The sequence below is a fragment of the Phyllostomus hastatus genome, unplaced genomic scaffold (genome assembly GCF_019186645.2).
Source record: "Phyllostomus hastatus isolate PE091 unplaced genomic scaffold, TTU_PhHast_1.1 phas_scaffold_78, whole genome shotgun sequence".
Lineage (NCBI taxonomy): Eukaryota > Metazoa > Chordata > Mammalia > Chiroptera > Phyllostomidae > Phyllostomus > Phyllostomus hastatus.
In genome coordinates this window covers 38497311-38519972 of record NW_025334041.1, presented here as the reverse complement: position 1 = coordinate 38519972, position 22662 = coordinate 38497311, and the positions used below count along the sequence as shown (strand labels likewise).

The 22662-nt window shown below is 34.3% G+C and overlaps 1 protein-coding gene across 2 annotated transcripts in view; it reads right to left on the bottom strand.

The window, feature by feature from the left end:
* The window catches only part of SEMA3E (semaphorin 3E), a 244158-nt gene that overhangs the window by 99433 nt on the left and 122063 nt on the right, over positions 1–22662 (bottom strand). For both annotated transcript variants that reach the window (XM_045827770.1, XM_045827771.1), the window contains exon 2: positions 1014–1174. In XM_045827770.1, coding sequence (XP_045683726.1) covers positions 1014–1174 — 161 coding nt within the window. The remainder of the gene's footprint in view (positions 1–1013; positions 1175–22662) is intronic.

The window sequence follows — 22662 nt, the reverse complement described above, 5'->3', positions numbered from 1 at the left end:
TCTGACTTATAGCAGTCCTGGAAAGAGAATCAAGAAGAAAAGGAAACGAAGGGGAAAAAATATCAAAGTAATGATGAATGCTTTCCAGAGCTGAAGGCCATGGGGCTCCCCCAGAGTAGGTCCATTTTCATCCCAGCACAGTGGATGAAAAAAGATCAAATCTAAGAGGAATTTCAAAAACAGAGGCTCACGGGGTCAGCATTAGAGGGAGAAGGTGGCAGGAATCAGGTCATACAAAATTCTAAAATGAGACTTCTCAGCTGTTGTACTGAAAATTTAAATGCAATGAAAGCAATGGTCAGATAGTTCTGAAGAAAATTATTTTTATCCTAGAATTTTATTTCTAACAATTATGTATAAAGTTTGAATAATATTATTTTAGATGATACAAAACTCAAAATTTTGCTTTGGATCTTTCTTCAAGAAGATGGTAGAAGGTGTGTTCAGTAAAATGTCAGAATAAAACCCCCCAAAGAAGACATGGGTTACATACAAGTTGGAAATTAAGGGGATGTTCAAGGATGATGGTGACATTCAAGTCTAGGTTGAAAAGAGAATCAGGAAGGATATCTGATATTTAGTTTAAAAACTAAAAATGTGGAACTGATGGAAACTGATGTTTTTTTACCAAAAATCTGATAGAGAATTTGGTAAAAAATTCTTGAAAGTAAAATAAAAGTCTAAGCAAATAAAAACATGGTAACATTTAATCATAGGAAAAATAAGAAAACTGCAAAAAAAAAAGAAAGAAAAAGAACAAAGTGTGACCTATTTTCCTAGATATCATAATGTAAATAATTATGACAACTAAAAATGGCAATATAGCTTGAAAGTTCAGTGTTACATATTCTCAATTTATAAACTTTTCTCAAGATGACTTCATTTTAATGAATATTTTTTCAATAAAAGCATCACTCAGGCAATAAAAAATAATCCAAATAACAGCTATACAAGAAGATATCTCCCTCACCCCTTTTCTTTCCCTTTTGAAATACAGTTTGTTGTTTTCATACCTCTCTATAGCCATTGCTGATCTGTTCCAAGCTGAGGGAATACACAAAGTCTTTGCCTCCCACAAAGAGTCTCTCTTGATATTCATCTAGCAGCATTGTATGGAGATCAAGAGATCCAAACGGGCTATGGAAGATGGATGTTCTGTTAAATTCCAAGAGCTCTGAAATAAAAAGGAAATGAATGCTAAACACAAGAGAAAAGAAAAATAACTTTATAATACTTATCTCATGGCTCTGTTTTTATACCTATTGAAACTGTGTTGTTAACATTCATTTTATCAGAAATATGAAGGTTTTTGAATTTGTTACTCAAAAGATTAAAAATACACAGTGCCTTAACAATACTATATTGCATATTTGAAAGTTGCTAAGAGAAAAGATTTTAAAAGTTCTCATCACAAGAAAAATATTCTTTGTGAGGTGATGGACAGAAAACTAAAATTTGTGTGGCAGTCCTCTCATAACATATACATTTAAACGATGTTATATATCAACTGTATCTCAAAACTGGACAAAAATTTAAAATACTTACGCATTATGTAAAAAAATACATAATCTGTTATTGGTGGGAGGTGAGTTCTTGTGGTGTCACAAGGCAAAGAGGTTCCTGAGACCTACACAGGAGGGTGGGGGCTTTGTTGATGATGTAAACTTTACAGATGATGTGAAAGTAAGGGGGTTCCCCTCTGTACTTCCCAATGTCCCACCTCCATTTGTCCCACCATGGAAAAAGCCCACCCACGTCCTCAAGGCAAAGACAAAAGCCAGTGTCCAGAGTTCCCCCTCCATATTAATGTACTGTGCAGTCAGTATCTCGCTAGCTTAGTGAGTATTTCCAGCTGCAGTGCACTGCTGTTCAGTGGTATTCAAGCTCCCTCCTGGAGCCTGTGTGTGGAGTCTGCATGACCATGGCTACGTGGCTGCTAAGGCCACATGGCTATAGAGAGAGGACAGGAGAGTGCACAGCATGAGTGCAGATCACATTTTATTTGTGAAATGTACACATTTCATTTTCTTCTTTTATTTATTTGATTATTTAGTTTGCTTGTTCCCACAGAAGATCCATAATGACTTATACAAGTATATTCAATTGAACAAACATATTACTAGGTTTGTGAAGACAAGGTAGAAAAATAAGATGAGAATAAATTTTATTAACTGAAAGTCATTCTTTAATATCACATACGTTGTTAAAGTGAATACCAAAATTGAACCCAGGCTTCCTACAATTCAAAGTCACTATAGTATAAAAGAAAAACTGTATTAGTTGCTTAGGAGCAGTGCCTGCTGTGATAGCTAATTTTATGTGTCAACTTGACTAGATCAAGTTTGCCCAGATATTTGGCTAAACAGTATTTCTAAGTGTATCTGTGATAGTGCTTCTGGATGACATATGAGCATTTGAAATTGGTGGACTCACTAAAGCACATTGCCCTCCCCAATGTGTGTGGGCATCATTCAATGTGTTGAGGATCTGAGTAGAACAAAATGTGGAGGAAGGAAAAATTCACTCCCTTTTTTCTGCCTGACTGATTGAATTGAAATGTCAGCTCCCCTGATTCTTAAGCCTTCAGATTCAGATTGAACTTCAGTACCAGCTTTCCTGGCTCTCTACCTTGTAGACAGCAGATTGTGGGACTTCTCAGCTTCTGTAATTGCAATAATACTAATTCCTCATTATATGTATATATTTTGAATATATATAATATTGTGTAAAATTGCTAAAAATAAGTTATCAAGTTTCACACTTCTGCTTATAATTATATCATAATACAAGCCAACAGAATTCATGTCAAAGTGCAATCTACCAAAAGTGACTTTATGGCCATGGGTGGCCATATTAGTCAGGACATTAATGATTGCAATGAATGAAGATTAATTAAATCAGAATAGTGTAAACCCAGGCACAGAAAACCAGACCTATTGGTAACCAGGAAACCAACAGAAGCACATGGTAATTTATCTCTTAGGAAGCTGTGCATCCTTGGTTCTTGCTTCTTGCTTCTCTTAATGCCACTGCTGCACTCTACTGATTCTAAAGGATTTATTCATTAGTTTGCTTATGGCCAGATAGGTTTACATAGCCCCCAATTATATGACATCCCATCATCCACCCCACCATTGTATGTTAATAGCTTTTGAATCTTTCAATTCAAAATTCTCAAAGATGAGAATATAATGGGTTTAGCCACTGTTCATGGATTCATAGATTGCTGGTTTTCTGTAGATTGGATGCTTTGAGATCAATTATCCATCTGAGGTTAAATGTGGAAGCCATGTAGTAAACAACATGGTCTCTATAATTTTGGGGGATCAGAGCTGTCACTGTGAAACATATATCAATCACATAGGTAAACTTATCCAGTTTGTCTTAACTCATGAATACATGTATAATAACAACTTCACTACAATCTCTATGTTCAATAGGCTGAATTAGTTGACCTGCTATTTATAGTTGTTCAATATAATCTTATTAACTTTGAAACAAACAACTGCCAAAAATGAAAATTTGGGTTTCCATTATTAGTTTGACTTTCAACCATCCTTCCTGATATAAGTGAATAGTTAAAGTCACTTATGATTGAAGAATAAACTTTACTTTCATCACAGAAAATACTTCCTTTTCTGTTCTCTTTTGGGATGGAGAGACAATCATCTATCCCATACTTATAAAATGTATAGAAATTGTAGTATGTTTTAGTTGTAAAAAGCATTGAAAACATAAAAGCAATTAATAAAATAAAAACAGTAGAGTTTAATAAATCAAGTAATTCCAAAGTTTAACAGCAGACATGTAATTATTAGAAAAAAAATTAAAAAGTATTTGTAGACATCAGAGATAGGGAAATAAATTATTGCTCTTTCAAAATGTTAGAAAACATATTATAAAGTAAGAAGAAAAAACAATCACTTCTGTACTGTAAAAAGACATCATAATAGAAGACAGACAAAAACTAATTTGCATAAAAGGAATTCACTTCATTAAATACACAAAGAAATGAAGGTGGAAATTTATCAATTTTCCCAGTGAAATTATATTACTTTATTAAAAATGAAATTATTTCATCCCCAGTTCTGGTCCCCAGGGTAAAGGTGTAAAAAAGATCTTTTGACTTACTAAAGCTTATTCCTTATTAACAATGACTCTATTACCTATTATACATACAACTCCCTACATAAACAACTAAGAATAATCTACTAAGGGTTTATGTGTCTGAATCAAATGTATTTTTTCAGAGCCTAGTATAAATAGCAAGATAAATGGAAGGTTTTCTCAATATTCAATAGTTGAACTTGATATAATTCAAAATAATTCAATAGCAATATCAACAGGAAAATTCAAGTTAATATCAACTTCACTTTTTATTACCTTTAATTCCTACATTATAAATGGTCTCAAACAACTACAGAATTTTTCATGTTGCTTTGATTTATCAATTCATGACATTTTCATACAACTTACTTTTGAGACAATTAAAATGTTTTTACTTAGTATGCCATAGAGGTTCAAAATAGAAAGATCTTTGGTGTATACTAAAAATACTGAAGCCAAATGAAACTCAAGCAGAAAGCTTTCTTCCTCAATTATTTTTCTCTTTTTAATTTTTGAGCCAGCACTTTATGCAATACTATTTCTGATCTTCCTTCTAAATTATAGTCCACAGACTTGGCATATTTACCAAGCAATGGCTAATGTCTTTATCCCTTTGCACTGCTTCAAGCTGCCTATTTGAAAGAATCAGGAAACATCCAGGAAGAAGGGGACAAAAGAAACGTGAATCTCAGGTAATCTCCAGAAAACACAGTGTGAAGAATGGACGGTGCTGACTTGGTAAAAAGGAGGAGTCTCATCTTGAGTTCTTCCTCCTCTAAAAATAACATGCATTACTTGAGGGAGGGAGTGGACAAAGAAACAAGAAGAAACTGAGATGCGCCAACTCAGAGTTCATCCGGAAATTTTCTCAGGAGGGAACTAATTATTATTGCTAAATTGCATGCTAATTATCAGCTGTCAATGAAGATATACAGAGGATTTAGTCATTTCCTCTCATGGCCTTTCTTCTTAACCTGCAAGGGAAATAGTTTTAAAACTCATTGACAGCAATATATTACAAAGACAGTTCCCTTCACTTTGTCAAAATATATTTAAATTCCACACCTCCATGTATAAATGGGGGCGGAAAGAGGGCACATTTTTTAGTTCTCAAACAAAAAAACGTTCCCAAGGGAGGGTGCTCCCTTTTGAATGTACACCTTTTCCACTGTCACCTGCAAAGTGGTGACTTCTTAAGACTCAAGACTTTAGACATCATTTTTGTAAATAAATTATTTTATTCAGTTCATCTCTTCAACTTAAATAAAAAATAAAATATTGAATTGCACATATAGTAAGCATTGGTGATAACAATGAAATATAGAAATAATCATTAGACATTTTCTTCAATTCCTTGATGGTTCAAAAGGAAAAGATTTATTGCAACATGCTTTAATGATTTTGACAGGTCTGATGAATGATCACTAATGGCTTGTAATAATGTTGAGACATAGTGGTAAAGAAATAAGCAATTAACTTTCTTTAAGTGTAAATAGGATAACTCAATGGTTTGCTAATTGGTCTTTCTAGCAAAGGACTGTGGCTGGCCTTTCATGCATGCTCTGAACTTTTAGATTCTAACTTTCTTATAAATCAAAGATCTACAACAAGCATCATCATTGTGGTGTTCTAAGTTTTTATTGTAAACTACTTCCAATGAAAGCACAAAGAGTTCAAATGGACATATGAATAGCCTAGAGATTAAATAGCCTTTTATTTCCTCAGTCAAGGAAAACAAAATAGTGTCAAAATTTTAAGATTACTCATTTTCTATTTATGTAAGTTATTATTAGTCAGTATTATACACAATATTTTAGCTTATTGGTCTTTGAACTCCTCTATGAACATGAGGTCACTTTGGAACAAGGTTACACAGAATCATTGATTGTGCTGTACGTCTATTGATGTGCTGTATGTGTTTATGTGCATGTATTTAAATTATTGAACTAAAACTCATAGAATATAAAATGCTACTACCTAAAAAGTCAGTTTGTTTTTGATTGCCTAACTGTTTGATTATGACTATATTCTATTTCATCAGAGGCCGAAGGAGCAGGCCTATGTGAACAGCTTCCTAAACTGAACTGCATCCCGGAGGGTACTCGGAACTGGGACCACAGAGTCATTCATTCAGTGTTGCTTGTGTGTTATTCTAAATGTAATGGGAAGGACTGTGAAGGTTTTAAAAGCAATTATATGGCCACATTTACTTTTAAAATACCAATTGGTTATGAAGTATATAATGGCCAGCAGGGGGCAAAAGTTGAAAGGAGATTGAAAAAAGATTTATTTTTTCAATAAATAAGCACAAGAAGAGTGAGATAGTAGCAAAGCACGGTACATTGTGAAGGTGGAAGCCTGGAGGTTGAAATGGAAGAAAGCCAGGCATCATATTTTATACAATAAGGTAAAAGTATTTTTAAATTTATTTGGGATTGGGATTGTATTTCATTTTGATAAACAATTCAATATATATTGACATCCACTATATTAGGCACTATATCTGAGTTTTAGAGAGATATTAATACAATTCCATAAAACAACACAAATCAGATTTTGGTATTCCTCATTTTATTTCTGTAAATGAATTTAAGAGGTAAGAATTTTCAAATTTATGGTCTTGATAAATTGAGCCCATTCACTTTTTCTTAAAAAATACATTTTAGCTTTAAAGCCAGAAAGAATGTAGAGGTTTATGATGATAAACTCCCTCGCATCTGGAATCCCTCTTCCTATATAGCTCTCATAGCTTTCCTTAGTTTTCAATGGCTTAACTCTGTCTAGTTTCGTGGGTATTCTTCCAGATTTTCTAATGTGTATACAATAAATAAAGCATGTAGATCTTTATACCTTCCCAACTTATGTGAACCAAAAGAAAAATAATATAAACCCTATTCTTTGCTTTTCTTCACTTATATCTTGGAAGCCTTTCAGTATCAAGATTTAGGGTACAATTGCATGATTTTCTGTTATATAAATCACCTGTTTTATAGTCAGGCATTTGAAGTCTTTCAAAATATTGCTAATATAGCACTACAGTGTATAAACATGAGTATATGTCAATTAATATACATAAAATTTGTGATACATTTTTAGAAATGAAATTAATGGGTCAGAAGGTACATGATTTGTGTTTTGTTTTGTTTTGTTTTTAATCCTTACCCAAGGGTATGGTTATTGATTTTAGAGAGAGTGAAAGGGAGAGAGAAAGAAAGAGAGAAACATCCATGTAAGACAGAAATATTAATTGGTTACCCCCCCATACATGCTCCAACTGGAAATTGAACCTGCAACCTTTTGGTGCACAACCTTTTGGTGCACAGCACAATGCTCCAACCAACTGATTCACCTGGACAGAGCAAGTTTGTTATTTTTTAGAAATATTGCCAATTTGCCTCAATGGTGATAATATCTGTTTAAAATTCTATTAATATACATGAGAATGTTTCCCCATAGCTCTGATAATGCTGTTATTAAAATTAGGATTTTCAGCTGGTCTGATGCGGGAAACACAAATTTATATCTCTCACTTTGGATGAAGTTAAGCATTTTTTCATACATCTTAGAGGACTTTGTCTTAAGCTTTTGTCATTTTTCTCTTTGTACTAGTGCCTATTTTCCCACAGTATTAAAGTTACTTTGTCAATGTATGAATTTAAGGAATTTTCAAACTGTTAAGTTTTTTTTAAGATTTTATTTATTTTTAGAGAGAGAAGGGAGGGAGATTGAGAGAGAAACATCATTGTGCGGTTGCTGGGGGTCATGGCCTGTAACCCAGGCATGTACCCTGACTGGGAATCGAACCTGTGACACTTTCGTTCCCAGCCCCCACTCAATCCACTGAGCTATACCAGCCAGGGCGTCAAACTGTTAAGTTTTATGTTATGTGAAGTCATCAGTTAGAGATTGAGGAGGCTGGGCCCTTAAATGTGGACAAAAGTGCTTCAAGCACGTTAGAAAAATATATTTTAGTCTGTTATATATTTGGTGTAGTAAATAGAGTTCATTCTTGATTATCCAGGGTAAGTCACTAATTTGGCAGTTAATAGTTCACAAAAATTTTAAAAAATTGTTATGAATCAGAAGTGGGCAGGGAACACATTTAGTCTCCAACAGTCTGATTTTGGGGGTCAACAAACTCCCAGGCACTGAGGGATTGTGTGGGAATGAAAATGTGTAGCTTTGCTCACAGGGGAGGTGCCTCAGCTGGGGCGGGGACAGTGGTTTCCCAACCAGAGGCCTAGGTGAGCTGCTTCCTTCCCGAGGATGCTGATCATTCACCTGCTCTGCCCTCAGGGCCATATTTTCCATCTCGTCTCTTCAGACCATAATCCCCTTCAGATTTCCTCTGAAGGAGGAATGGACTTGCCTAAGGCACCATTTTTAAAGCTCACTAATGAATCCATTTTTACTTATTTGGTTTTTCACTAACAGTTATTTTTAGTCACCCATAATTTCCCAAATTTATTATCACAGATTATATTTTCTCAATGATTTACTATTATAAAACATAGAAAATGTTGTGCTTACATGTAGTTTTTTCCCCAGGCTACTACTGTGGAGGTCAATTTTTATTCATACTCAGGGTTTTACTGAATACCAATGAGTTTCGATCATACAGAGGGAAAAATGACTTACTCAAAACCGACCTTCAAAGCATACTTTTAACTTGACTTTATGTTGCTTTCTTGACACTTGTTTATGAGAATTACAGAATTCTGAGTAACAATACCTTACAAGATGTTTTAAATAAAGTAATAGTAAACCGGGCATAGAATACATGTGAAGTACTGTACTATTTTATGTACTGTTAGTCATTTACACTCTATCCTAGAGAAGGGGCGTAGGAAGAAACAGGTTTCTAAAGTCCTTTGAAATGCCCTGAGTATTATAATAGTCAGAACACTGCAGATTTGATCATTATCTGAAAATCTTCCTTTCAAAATATTTTCATACAATCTACAAAACTGTCTGTGGTAAAAAACAAAGCCTTGATTTTTTTATTATGTTTTTAATGTTGACTATAAATTAGATTTATTTCACAACGAAGGCCAGTTTTTCTGGATGTCATTCCATAATGGTTTTGCTTTCATTTAATATTTAAAACTTAAAGGATAATAAAATACAACTACTCTATAAATGCGCATCATATTCTATATTAGATATAGTTTAAAATGAATGAGTGACAGTACTCCATAATCCATTCCTTCCAGCACATATGTAATAACTTTGACTTCCATTGCTCAATTTATACCCTCAATACCTACCCCAAATGCATTAGTAAGATGCTTTCTGATTTTTTAGCAAAGTTGGCTAATGTATACACAAATGTAATTAGTATAATTGGCTATTAATTGATTTATATATTTAACTTAATTATCAATATTATCTTAACTAAGATAATAACAATATTATCTTAATTAAGAAATGTTCTATGCTCTAAAACAAATGTATTTTCTACAATCTGTATGTTTCATTGAATTTAAGTGATGTTAAGAAGTTGAACGTGTCTATTACCATTTGTTTTTCATTTTGTATTTTATCTTTTAGAGTTAGAGTAATATAACTTTCTAAAGAGGTATACATTTTTGTTTTTTCTAGTTTTATTGAGATATAAATGACATATTAACATATAGCATTATATTAGTTAAAGGTAAATGGCATAATAATTTGATTATATTGCATAATAATTACCACAGGAAGTTTGGTTCACATTCATCATCTCATATAGTTTTTTTTTCTTGTGATAAGTACTTTTAAGATCTACTCTTTTAGCAACTTTCAAATATACATTAGAGTCCTGTTAACTATAGTCATCATAATGTACATTATATTCTCATGACATTTATTTTAAAACTAGAAGTTTGTATTTTTTTAATATATTCACCCATTTCCCCACATCTAAATTTTTATGTTTTTGTTTAAATTTTGTATCATTTTTGAACAACTTCATTGATCTTTGTTTTTCTTAAAGCATATTTTATTCATTTTTAAAAATTTTTAAAGATTTTATTTATTTATTTTCGGAGAGAAGGGGAGGAAGGAAGAAAGAGAAGGAGAGAAACATTAATGTGTGTTTGCCTCTCACATACCTCCTTCTGGGGACCTGACCCACAACTCAGGCATATGCCCTAACTAGGAACTGAACCAGTGACCCTTTGATTCACAGGCTGGTGTTCAATTCACTGAGCCACACCAATCAGGGCTGATCTTTGTTCTGTAATAAATTATAATGTTTTCTTTGATAATCTATTACATAAAAAATCAAGCAATTTAGGTAAAATTGGAATTGTATTTTACTTTACTGTATACTGCTTCAAATAATATTTGATATTTCAAATTCTTCAAAATAATGACTCAATATTTTACATCCTATATTGACCCTAAAATCCATACTGATTTGGCCATATACATCCTTACCATCTTCTTCTGTTATCTAATAAACAGGCTTCCCCAATTTAGCGAATGAAGAATAAAGTCTTGATTTCTACCCATAAACCAACTCTGTCAGTCTTCTATTCTTAGCAAATGGTTCCTTGGATTTTGTAAAAAATCTAAGATATTTCCTAATTCTGTTTTCTCTGAATGCCTTGCTATCTGTCCTCAACATCTCCAATACAACCACTAAATTAGACCAGAAAAAGAACCTATTTTTCTGCCATTACTCTCCCCTATTTCTCCTTTTACCCAGTTGGTTTACCTCACAGTATAAATAGAAATTAGCCCTGGCCATATGTCTCAGTTGGATGGAGCATCATCCCATATACCCAAAGGTTGTGGGTTCAATTCCTGGTTGGGCCTCATACAGGGATCTCTCTTTCTCTCCCTCTCTCCTCTCCCTGCCCCTCTCCTGCTCTCACTCTCTCTGTTTCTCTCTGTCTCTCTTCCCCTTCCTCTCTCTCTAAAATCAGTGGACATATCCTTGGGTGAGGATTACAAAAATATAGAAATTAGATCAAGATGTTGTTTATTCCTCTGCCAGAAACTGTTCAATTGTTTCCCAATGTCCTTATAGGTTAGAATCCTGCCCCAGAGTATGTCATAATCTGTCAGCTGCCTACCTCACAGCAATGTTGCTTCACATTCTCACTTTCTCCCTTTCTCCTGCAGCTCCAAGGCATGGGCTTTAGAGCTTTGCCCTGACTCCTGATTTCTGTCTGAGGTGTGTCCTGACCTCCACAGTGCTGGCTTCCCCTGTCATTTGGATCTTCCCTCTGTGAAGTCTTTCCCGTCTAAGAAATCTATCACTCTCTCTTACTATCCTTCATTGCATAAAGCTTACTTGCTTTTGTTTTGTTTGTTTGTTTATATTTTTATTTACTTATATATTTTCTTCCTTCTCTGACAGGAAACAAGTTTCCTTATAGGAGTGACTTTTTCCATCCTGGTCACTGTGATAGTCCCAGAGCCTAGGCCAGTGCTCACCATTTGTTCAGGTGGCACTCAGTAAAGATGGGTGAAACAAATGAGGCCTGAATCTCAACTTCATACATGAAAATAGGATAATAAAAATTAATTAGTGGGTGGCTGTAAGAATCAAATAATTCATAGTACCAAATGAATGGCCAATATATGGGGGTTTCTTTCTTCTTTCTTGGATGTTGATGAATTATCGGCCAACAACATTGAATGAAAATTCACCCTGCAAAAATAGGTCTTTCTTAATTATATTCTGTCAAGTGGACATAGTTTCTCTCTGGGCTTATTATATCAGCTTAGAGTGAAATAGGAAATTTTGCAAGTACACAATTACTGTGATCAGTGTAAACAGCTAGTCTATTTTAAGTTAAAACCTTGCTTTCCTACAAACAGTAGATTGGTATAATTTTCTATTCCTTCTTTCAATCTACATCTGTCTCAGCTTGCAAGAGAAATTTTGTCTTTATTTCCTTAGAAAATTTGCTTAATTTCCTTATCATCTATTTATTTATAAGTTCAATAAAAATGCATTGTATACAGAACTATCTCCCCGCCACTCTTGGCATTTAAATTCAAAGTACCAGAATAGCAGGCACAAATTCTCTCAATACTTGTGCTTTATTACTATTAAACATCACATTTTTATGAGTTTTCCAGTATTTCACTTACTAGTTGTTTTTATAAGAACAGAGATGTCAATTTCTAGGCAGGTGCATGGTTTGACATGGTGTTAAAGCATCATTGTCAAAGTGTCTCTCTTGACCTCTAATAAAGATCTTAGTCTCATCTTTATAAAAATAAAGCCTTCTTTTAACCTGCATAATTTAATCTTACAAAACATTCTTTCTCAGAAAAAAATGACTTCCAGATGTACCAGGAGTTTGCAATCTGACAATCTAACACACCGAACATTTGCACCTTTAAAAGTATGTAGTTTCCCAACTGACATATCACCATGAAAAAAAGACTACTGTGTAATCTGGATATGTTCTCCATTAATAGCACATTTTCCTCATAGTTTCAATATTGACAGAATAATAACTAAATTTCAAATCCTGGCAGAATTAAAAGTGACTTTATAGTCTTTTGATATCCCACTAATTAAATAGACATTGAATCTACTCATCATCATAATGACAAAAAATTAATGCCAATAATACAGTTGACAGATGTATATCTGGATATAGAAATGAAGCTGTGTGTTATTTGACATCATTTGATAGGTTTGGAAATGCTAGACAACCACTAAAAGCTCATTTGCTCTTGAATTACATGCCTCAATTACGGTAGCTGCTGCCATGTGAACCGGATGGCTCTTAATAGGTAATAGGCCCCCTGGGTTGGTGGGTTCTCTTCAGATGTGGCTAACTAAGGGAAACATGAAGAGAGGAGACAAGCCAGTGCTATGTGTACAATTCACTGATGACTTTCTTTCACAAAAAGTCGCCTTAGTGACTAAGCTGCTAACAAATTCTTCTTCTGTTTTCCTTTTCCGGCAATCTTCAGTAAGCACTGATTCACTACCCAGAAAACCCTGTTGTTTATAACCTGTCACAAGGCAAATAGTACCTAAAAAGACCACCCAGGTTTTCTCTGGAAACTATGAAGGAAGGAAAACTCTGATCCACAGAAAGGCTCTTGTGTTGTAGGTACTGCATGAAAAATATCCAATTTACATAATTTCATTTGACCTTCGCATCACTCCAGCAATAAATGCACAATGCTCACCATTTTACAGATTAGGAAACAGAAGTTCACACAGAAAGTTAAAAACTTCCTGCCCTGGCTGATGAGGTGGCTCAGTGGATTGAGCACAGGCCTAAAAACCAAAGGGTCGGCGGTTCAATTCCCAGTCTAGGGTTGCAGGTCAGGTCCCCAGTAAGGGGCACATGAGAGGCAACCACACATTGATGTTTCTCTCCCTCTCTTTCTCCCTCCTGTCCTGTCTCTAAAAATAAATAAATAAAATCTCTTAAAAAACTTCCTAAGGTCACACATAATTTGAATATTGGTATCTCATACAATATTTTGCTCACTTTGTTATTTGAGTATAAACAGAGGCTTTGTATAAATATACAGTTTCTTCATTGACTATGATCAGTCAAGAGTTTCAGCACGGTAAATCTCTTAGGAGTGATGTTACAGTTGTCTCCCACATCTCATGCATTTATCAAATAACATTTACCCATAATAAATGGTCATAGACACCTGTGGAGGCATGCATTTTTTTCAGTCTGCACCTCAATCTTTTCTCATAATTTGCCTCAGGAGTCCTAAAGGTTATCTCATGGCAGCCACGTTTATGTTGTCCAACCCAATGAAAACCAACAGACAAAATGGTGGCTGGAATGATCAGATAATACAGAGAACAGAAGAAAAGAAAAGAAAATTAAAACATACATATATATGTATTTCAAATAAGAGAAAATAATGTTCTTAAAGATAGAAATTAATTTTAAACATATGTAAAGACATCTGTGTTTTTTCCCAATTTTGCCACTGAGCATACCATTTACAGGAGGTTAAGCTGCTTGTTTGCAGGATGAGAGGAGTAGATGAGATCTACTAGCTCGGTTCCTTCAGGCTCCATGAACGGTATCACATCATGAAACATATCATCTCCAGGTGGGAAAACACAAACTGTAAGTATCCAAAGGTTGCTTTCTAGAACTTTGAAATTTATTCATTTTTGTAAACTATGAGAACTGCAGAACTATTTTTTGCTGTATGGAGACAAAAATTAATGCTGAAAATACAATTTTATATCTGTTGAGTTCTTATGTCAAAAAAGTTTATCACTATGAGTATAAAAAATAACAAATTTATTGTTGATCTGCTCTTCTGTTCCTTTTGATGGGCTTCAAATATAAGGGGGAAGCTATAAGTCAAAAGTATTCTAACTTCATACTAATATGACATACTTTTCAAGAAAATGAGAAAATATAAATGAGCCCATTATAAAGTTAGGAAAGCTGAAAGATGTGTCAAAACCTTTATAATATAACCACCTAAGCCAAAACCTGACTACTCAGGAAGCAAGTAACTTGGCAGATGAAAACACCTTCCCACATGCTGAGAACAAGAGAACAGATGGTTAGTAATGATCCAGTGATTCCACTTCTGGGAATTTATTTGAGGAAACCCAAAACATTAATTCAAAAGAACATAAGCACCCCTATGTTCATTGCAGCATTGTTTACAATAGCCAATATTTAGATACAGCCTAAGTGTCCATTGTAGATGACTATGAAACATTTACACAATGGAATACTACTTGGCCATTAAAATATACATATTACCTTTGCAACAGCATGGATGGACCCAGAGAGCATTATGCTAAGTGAAATAAATAAGTCAGAGAAAGACAAATACCATATGATTTCACTCATACATGGAATCTAATGAACCAGCTAACAAGCAAAATAGGGACAGACTCACAGGTAAAGAGCAGGCTGACAGCTCAATGGGTAGGGGGCGCTTTAGGTGTGGAGGGACTGAGCAAAATGAAAAAGGACTCATAGACATGGACAACAGTGTGGTGATTGTGGGGGATGGGGGAAGTAGAAGAGGGTATAAGGGGGATAAATGGTAATAGAAAAAAGTACAATAAAAATAAATTAAAAAATTAAAAGCATGGAAAATTTGGAAGGCATTTATGAGACAAATTAAAATGCCTTTTATAGAAATCACTGGAGAAACTTCAAAGTATAAAATTTGCTCTAGACAAGTAATTTATTAGGAGAGTAAGTTAAAAGAATGACACCTGAGTTCTGTCATGAAATTCAAGATTGGATCCTTATTTTATATTTTATGTTAGGACTATAAGACTGCCCATCATCTCCACTGGGAATCACCTGAAGTTCTGACAATATCATTTCTGCCACCTGGAGGCATGTGTAAAATGCAGTGCACACAGCTGCCCTATCCCTAGCTGCAACTTTATCAGGACAGATGCTTACACCTAGGTAACTGGCCATCCATCACCAAGTCAAATATGATTTTACACGCACTTGGATCCTTCTGACAGGGTCACTGCCCCTATCTGGGAAAAAATTCCACATGAAATTGGGAACAGGAGGTCAATATTTCTGTCCTGCCATGACTAAGATGAGATAGCCTCTGCCACTGAAAAGGAGCAAATGCATTAACCTCCCTGATTGGCAGATGCCCTTCAAAGTGATGACGCAATTTTTTAGAATGCCTAAGGTTAGGTGTTAGTGACTGCGTTAGTGACAGCCAGGAATTACCACCTGAGAGCAGAGCTCTGTGTGCATGTGTATATATACATAACAGAGAGACAAAACAAAGAATGTGAATGGGAGGATGGTATGCGATGCAAACAGGAAGACTAAAATCCTTCACTTCAAAATTTTCTGTCATTTTACAACAGGGGGAAGAAAAATGGTAATTTAAACTGAGATAAATAATATCAAGAAATCATAATTTGTCATAGTTCATATTGTTAAATAATAATATAAATTAATAGACATGATATTGAGGTATTCAAAGCTACCAAGTCCCAGCCTACTTTTATCAATTTCAGACCTCAGGGACCCTCCTGATTTCTCATATAAAAAAATAGAAACATATATTGCTATGCCTAAATTATTAAATGCTTTCAAATTATTAAAGTGTTTATAAGACAGTTCAAGAACATTTAAAAAGCAAGTAAATGGTTTTCTTTGCCAAAGGCAAAATTTCTAACTGAGATTGTAACTCCTAAAAACTCAATTGCAGTATTTAAAATTCTATATTTACTTCATTCATGGTTTTAATATTCATTGATATTGCATAGAATTATGACAACTTATACGGTATTTTATGATAATAAATGACCTAGAGTAAATTTTTGGAAGGTAATTAATTAGCTTACTTCCCTTAGTAAATAAAGCATTTTAGTGCATCATTAATAGCAAATTATGATGGGTAAAATAATAATTCCTAACATAAATATGTGACCACATAGCATAATTATATGACCACAGAGACACCATATTTGGAACCGAAAGAACAAAAAAAAACCCATAAAAAAATCAGATAACAGTGAGTTCTCTGAATTTACTATGAGCAGAAGCTCAACGTTTTCCAGGCGGGTAGAGCTAATGAGCAGGACTGCCTATGTGGTATAATTTCAAGAAGGGTAATATAGAGGGCCCTTTGAGTCCAATTATTTAATCCTCTCTCAGTTACACCTGTCATTAGAGTTTTACAACTTTGATATTTCTGGCTTTCAAGAGCCCTATTAAAATTTTAGAACCTTTGGGAGGGATTAAATCTCAAACCTTTATCAACTAATAACTTAGTTTCCTGTGAACTGGATCTAGGGTAAATATAACATTAGATAAACCTGGAGGAGGAGGAGTGCTTTTCATGTGGACAAAAGAATTGTATTAGGTTAGGGGGAATGTGGGGGTGGTCAGGGCGCTAAGTTTGACACCAATACAGCTTTCATAATGCTGCCCTAACAGGCCTGGCGTCTAGGTCCTGGCACACAGCTTTGTCATGTTGCCAAAGCAGGGACTCTGGAGCCAACAAAATTGTTCACTTTTGGCCTAATTTTCGAGAGACACACTCTGTGACATGTGAGGGTATATCTGAATGGTGTCACAAAAGTCTAAATAATTTAGTCAAAAATCTACTTTGGCACCCGTCTACCTGACAGAAAAACAGGATTTTAATGATAAATTTAGTGCTCAGTGTGGGGGACTGACTTTATGCTGTTTGGTCATTTCTGCTCTACCTTGGTGGCACACTGGAATCTCCTGGAAGCTCTAAAACAGGCTGATGCTGGGTCCCTCTCCAAGAGAGTATGGTGTATTTCATCTGACATCAGCATTTTAAAAAATCTCCCCCAAGTAATTCTAATATGACACAAAACTGAGAACTTCTGCTGTAGAATAATCCTGCAGAAGTTCGGCTGTTAGATAAGATGTACATGTAAAATCTGCATGTACATAATCATAGGTCTGTGAGCTTGTGGGTCGGTTACAAAGAAATGCCAGGGCACCAGGCTTGCCAGAATGTTCCAGTCATTACCTAATCTGCACTTAGTAACTGGGGAAAATAAAACTGATCACAGCTTGACATTACAGATAAGACCAAAAGGGGATGAGAAAAACAATCTTACTTGAACATTATAACAACATATTAATAATGGAAGCAGATGTGACTGTTCTGATATGTTTATATATATTTTCCATAATGTGATTAGTTGATACTTAGTGGAATGTTCTTCATCTGCCCCCTAAGACACCTCTCATGTGATAAATCTATTCTGTACGATATTCAAGAAAATAACTAAGATAGCACATGTTTTGTGTAATGGCTAACTTTGAATATATCAGCTGGAAGAAAGTTAATTTTTAAAAGATAGTGCTTCATCACTCAGCTTTATGACCATGAAAAGGGAAATAAACTCAGAAATAAATGTCTGTGTAGCACTTGAGCATCTTTCAACACTCCAGATATCTCAATAAACTGTGTGCCTCCTGTGATCTGTAAAGTTTTTAAGGCAATGGGGTAAGAAATCTAGCTCGTCTAAAAGATTTCAGGCCATGTCTATCCCATGCACTGCAACAACGCGGTAGGAAATTGCACAAGCTGCTTGTCAGTGTTAGAGGTGAATGCTTTCTTTGGGTCAGGTTTGGAATAAAGCAGACCTTTTAAGACATATCCTCTACTGAAAAGTGTATCAAGCAACATTCATTGTTACTCCCAGTGATCTCAGTCTTCTCCTCAGTGAAAGAGCATTTTGAAAAGGTCTGAGCACATCTAGTCTCTGCCCACCAGCAGCTGAATGCTTCTAAGGGGAAAGGGTCTGGGCCAATGAGATCAGCATTTGTCCATTGAGGTCAGGGTCAAGGCAGAGGTCCCTCTCCCTTTTCTAATGGCAACACTGAAACAGCAAGAAACAACCGCATGTTCTGGTTGTTGCAGTAAATGAAAAGTTTTTCTGAGAAAGGGACATATGATGTCAATGTTACTTCAGTACTAAAGAGAGAGGTCACCATTTGCTGATTCATTTGTTTACCCCCACAGAAATGGGAAAAACAATACATAATTGATTGCAAGGTGAATATTAGGAACTACTTAAGGCCCATAAATTAAGCTTGTCCATAAATCTTCTAGTATGAACATTTTCACCCATTTGATTCTCATGATTAATTTAACCAAAGTGTTCATTCAAATGGCTGATTTCTTCCACTCTCCCAAATCCATCCCAGCAAACAAACTTCCTAACTTCCCATTCAAGGAGAAGAAGAACAGATCTCCCAGGCTGCAACTCCCAGAAGCGACATGTACACCATTAAAATACTTAAGGCTCAAACTTTTCATCTGAGTCTTCATTTACTGGGCTTCACGAACTAGCAAAACCTTGAAACAAAGGTTGTGGCTTAGATTCATTTTACTGTGTGTATAGACATTGGATAAAACAAGGCAAAACAATGGGCTTTCCATTCCGAAAAAAACATTGTATTTTGTTTTGATACTCTGGAACTTCCAAAGGAAGCAAACAGGGAAAAAGATAAAATAAGCATATTTTAGAGATATTGTAATTAATATGAATTTGAGTTTAACAAGAAAGAACATGTCAAGCTTTTTATAACTGAAAATTATTTTGCAGTTATAAAACTTAGTCTTGTTAAATAGTATCTGAAATTAGCAATTAACCATTTGAGACTTGAATATACAAGGGAATGTGCTGAAAAGGAATTGTAGCCATAACAAAGGCAATTATACTAAATTAAATAAGGTAAATAAGGTATTTTAACATCATAATGAGCTATTTCTGTACTTTGAATATGACAACTGACATAAGTTGTACCTTCTTTCTAATTTTGGTATAGTAAGGCAATAAAATAATATGCATTAATACTATAAATATAATTTTAAAAACTTTAATATATAAAAATGAATATTGTAGGTTCAAAGCTTCATTATTTATTGAAAGCATTTTTTTTTATTTCTTACATAAGGACAATCTAGAATTCAGGCTAAACTACTCATATTTTTTGAAATAGGAATAGTGAATTTATATTTTTAAAATATCAAAGGGAGAGTACACATCAATTATAATACAAAAATCTCTATGTGAGTATGTGTTTTAATGAACTGCCATTCATATTTGGTGGTTTTCATTCTTTGTTTTCAGAGTTAAGCCCCATGCTCACTCATTTCCAATTAGTAAGATGTGTCCTGCTTGGTAATAGGTGGTTACCACATCACAGCTTTCTAGTTTTCAGACTCAATTAAAAAAAGTGATAGTGAGTCTTGGCTCAAAATCAAGGCTGTGACCCTGCAACCATCACATCTCTTTTAATCTCCCCCAGCTCCGCTCCCTGACAAATTCCCTGGACAGCATAATTACCCCTTCCCGGAACACTCCCCAGTGCTCTGCACAGTTCCCAGGGGAATCAACAGAGGTGCCATAAACAGTTTAAGGAATAAGCAAAGAAAGTAATTGTTTTTTCCTAAAAATAGATGAATGCATATAATAATTGTCCAATGTTGATCACACAAACCCATTTTTAATTTTTTTATTTTTAAGTACATGTTATTGATTATGCTATTAAAATTGTCCCATTTTTTTCTCCCCTTCATTTTATTTTTAAATCTTGTAGTTACATGTCTTATAGTGGAAATGAACTTGCCACAAAACTAAAAGTCTAATAACCATATTGAGGTTCTTTTATCATTAAAAGCAAGGCTATCACTGGATCTTCTTTTTAAAAAATACACCTTTACATACATTTTCATATTATAAGAGAAATGACTTAGTTAAGTGACTTCACTATGCACTTAGAGGAAACCAATAATTGTACTGTGTTTTTAAAACTTATAAAATTAGGTTTTCAAATATCATTAGCCAATTATATATGTTTGAAATAAAGGCCATACTATCTTGATCCAGCTGTCAAAATCTTGTTTTTTGTATAAAGGTATCAAGGGTTCAAATTCAGGATTTAACAAGCTTGTAATACATTGATCCCTATCATTTTTTCTTAAAGACTTTGTTTTCTTAAAAGTGAGGAAAAGTAACAAAACTTTATTTATTGTCCAGTGTAACTGCATACCACAGTTGACTTTAAATATAATGTATAAATTTTATTGCCCTATGGAATATCAAATTCAGTGTACAATCTAGGCTCTGTTTCCCCCTTTAACTGGAAACTACCCACCAGCAGCAGAAGAAAAACATATTATTCTAAGGGAAAAAAAAAGATTAACTGAAGTGAAGTTAGATTTACATGGTCTTTATTAACTAGACATTCTGTAACAAATTGTGAACTAATTAATTAGAAATATACTGCTTTTACCGACATTTGTGAATATATTTTTAAAGAATCAGGAGAGTTAGAAAGAGGATCAGGGAGAAACTGAATCTTATTTTGGGCAATGATTTAATATCATAGTTACTTAGATGCTTCTCCTGCCTACAGGCATGCATTTTTACATGATAGGTAAAAAAATGAAGAAAAATTATTTTTCTCACATATTATTCCTTCCTCCCCATTAAAACAGCAACTACCGTTGCCAACAGAAACTTGACTAACTGAAATGTGCTTTGTCCCTGCCAGGGCAAAGAGAGATTAAACTAAGCTAAGCAACAACCTTCAGCAGATGGGACAGAAGGAAAACAGTGAGTTCACAGGGGCTCCCCCCACCCAGTGCCTCCCCCTTCCTGCTCCTTCCCTCTCTCCTCTCAGGGCTCCACAGGGGGCAGGGGCCTCTCTGGAAACCTCTTGCCCTGCAGGTGTTTTACTTTGTGTAGCACTTTTTAAACTCAATCAAGGATTTTTTCTTTTTTTTTTTAATGGAAAGAAGAAATGTTCTCAATTTTAAATAAATGTTGTTACAAAGTACTTGGGCTCTAAAGCATGAGCTATTCTTTCATACTAAAAATGATCCAAAATAGTGGTATAAACAATCAGAAAACCTAGCAGAAATGGTACTGATTTCCTTAACCTGTTGCCCCTTCCTCCAAACTTCCTGTATTGCTTGGAAGAAGAGGGAGTGCAAGATAGTCCTAACGGGCATCATCATCCCATAACAAAATACTCCCGAAAGTCTGAGATGTGCCTGTACCATGATTTTTTAACCCATCTACTTAATCCTTAGAGGTTACTACAGAAATGATTTTATCAGGGATCTCCAGGACAGATTGCTCCCAGAAGCAATGGAAAGACTCCCAGACTATTAAAAAAATTGGATTTCATGTATTTTTTCCAAAAATGCTGTCTTTATATAAAACAACTATGTTTTAAATAGTTGTTTTGATTCTCTTAGGTAACTGATTCTCTAAGATCATTAAACTGGCATTTTTTGTGATTGTATTTTATTGACATTTTTATATAACATATCACTGTTAACTATAAACTAATTTTCTTCCATTTAAAGTTAGTTTTATTCATTAAGTATTTTTATGCACAGTACTAGTTTCTGGGTATACTAATATATAAAATAGTCATAAACCCTGGCTCCATAGAGTTTCCATCCTCTAGCCAAAACATTTTCTCCTTTAGAGAGAAAACATTTTTTCTTTAAAAAAATTAAAGATATTTTGGTTTAATCATTTCAACATTGACTTTACTTTAAAAAATTAGTAAAGCTAAATTATTTAGGGGAAATATACATCTATCATAAATAATGCAAAACTGAAATCTCTCAGAGTGTAAATAATACTTAGCATATCTTACCATGAAGATTTTCTGTTATTTGATTCTGACATTGCTGACAGATAATATTTGCTTAAGTAATTGAAGAGGATAAGCCAATATTATATAGACTCAATAATTTCTAATGTTATAAATGCTTAGAATTGACAAAATACATTTATTATAACCACTAAAGCCAATGTGTTCTGATATTATCCACACCTAATTTTAATATTCAATATCAGTGGACACAAAGTAGTATGTACAAGCAATAGTCATGAATTAATCATTTTTTCACCTGCCACATTGTTTTTAACTGGATGACAGAGACATGCTTGAGAGAGATGGGGTACTTAACAGTACCTTCCAGAAACTACTATAAATTTTAGCAGTAGAAGTGAGGATGTACAATCATAGACCTTATATATACCTGTCTTGAATATTTATAGTAAGTACAAAGGGAAACTATGAGTATCAGAAT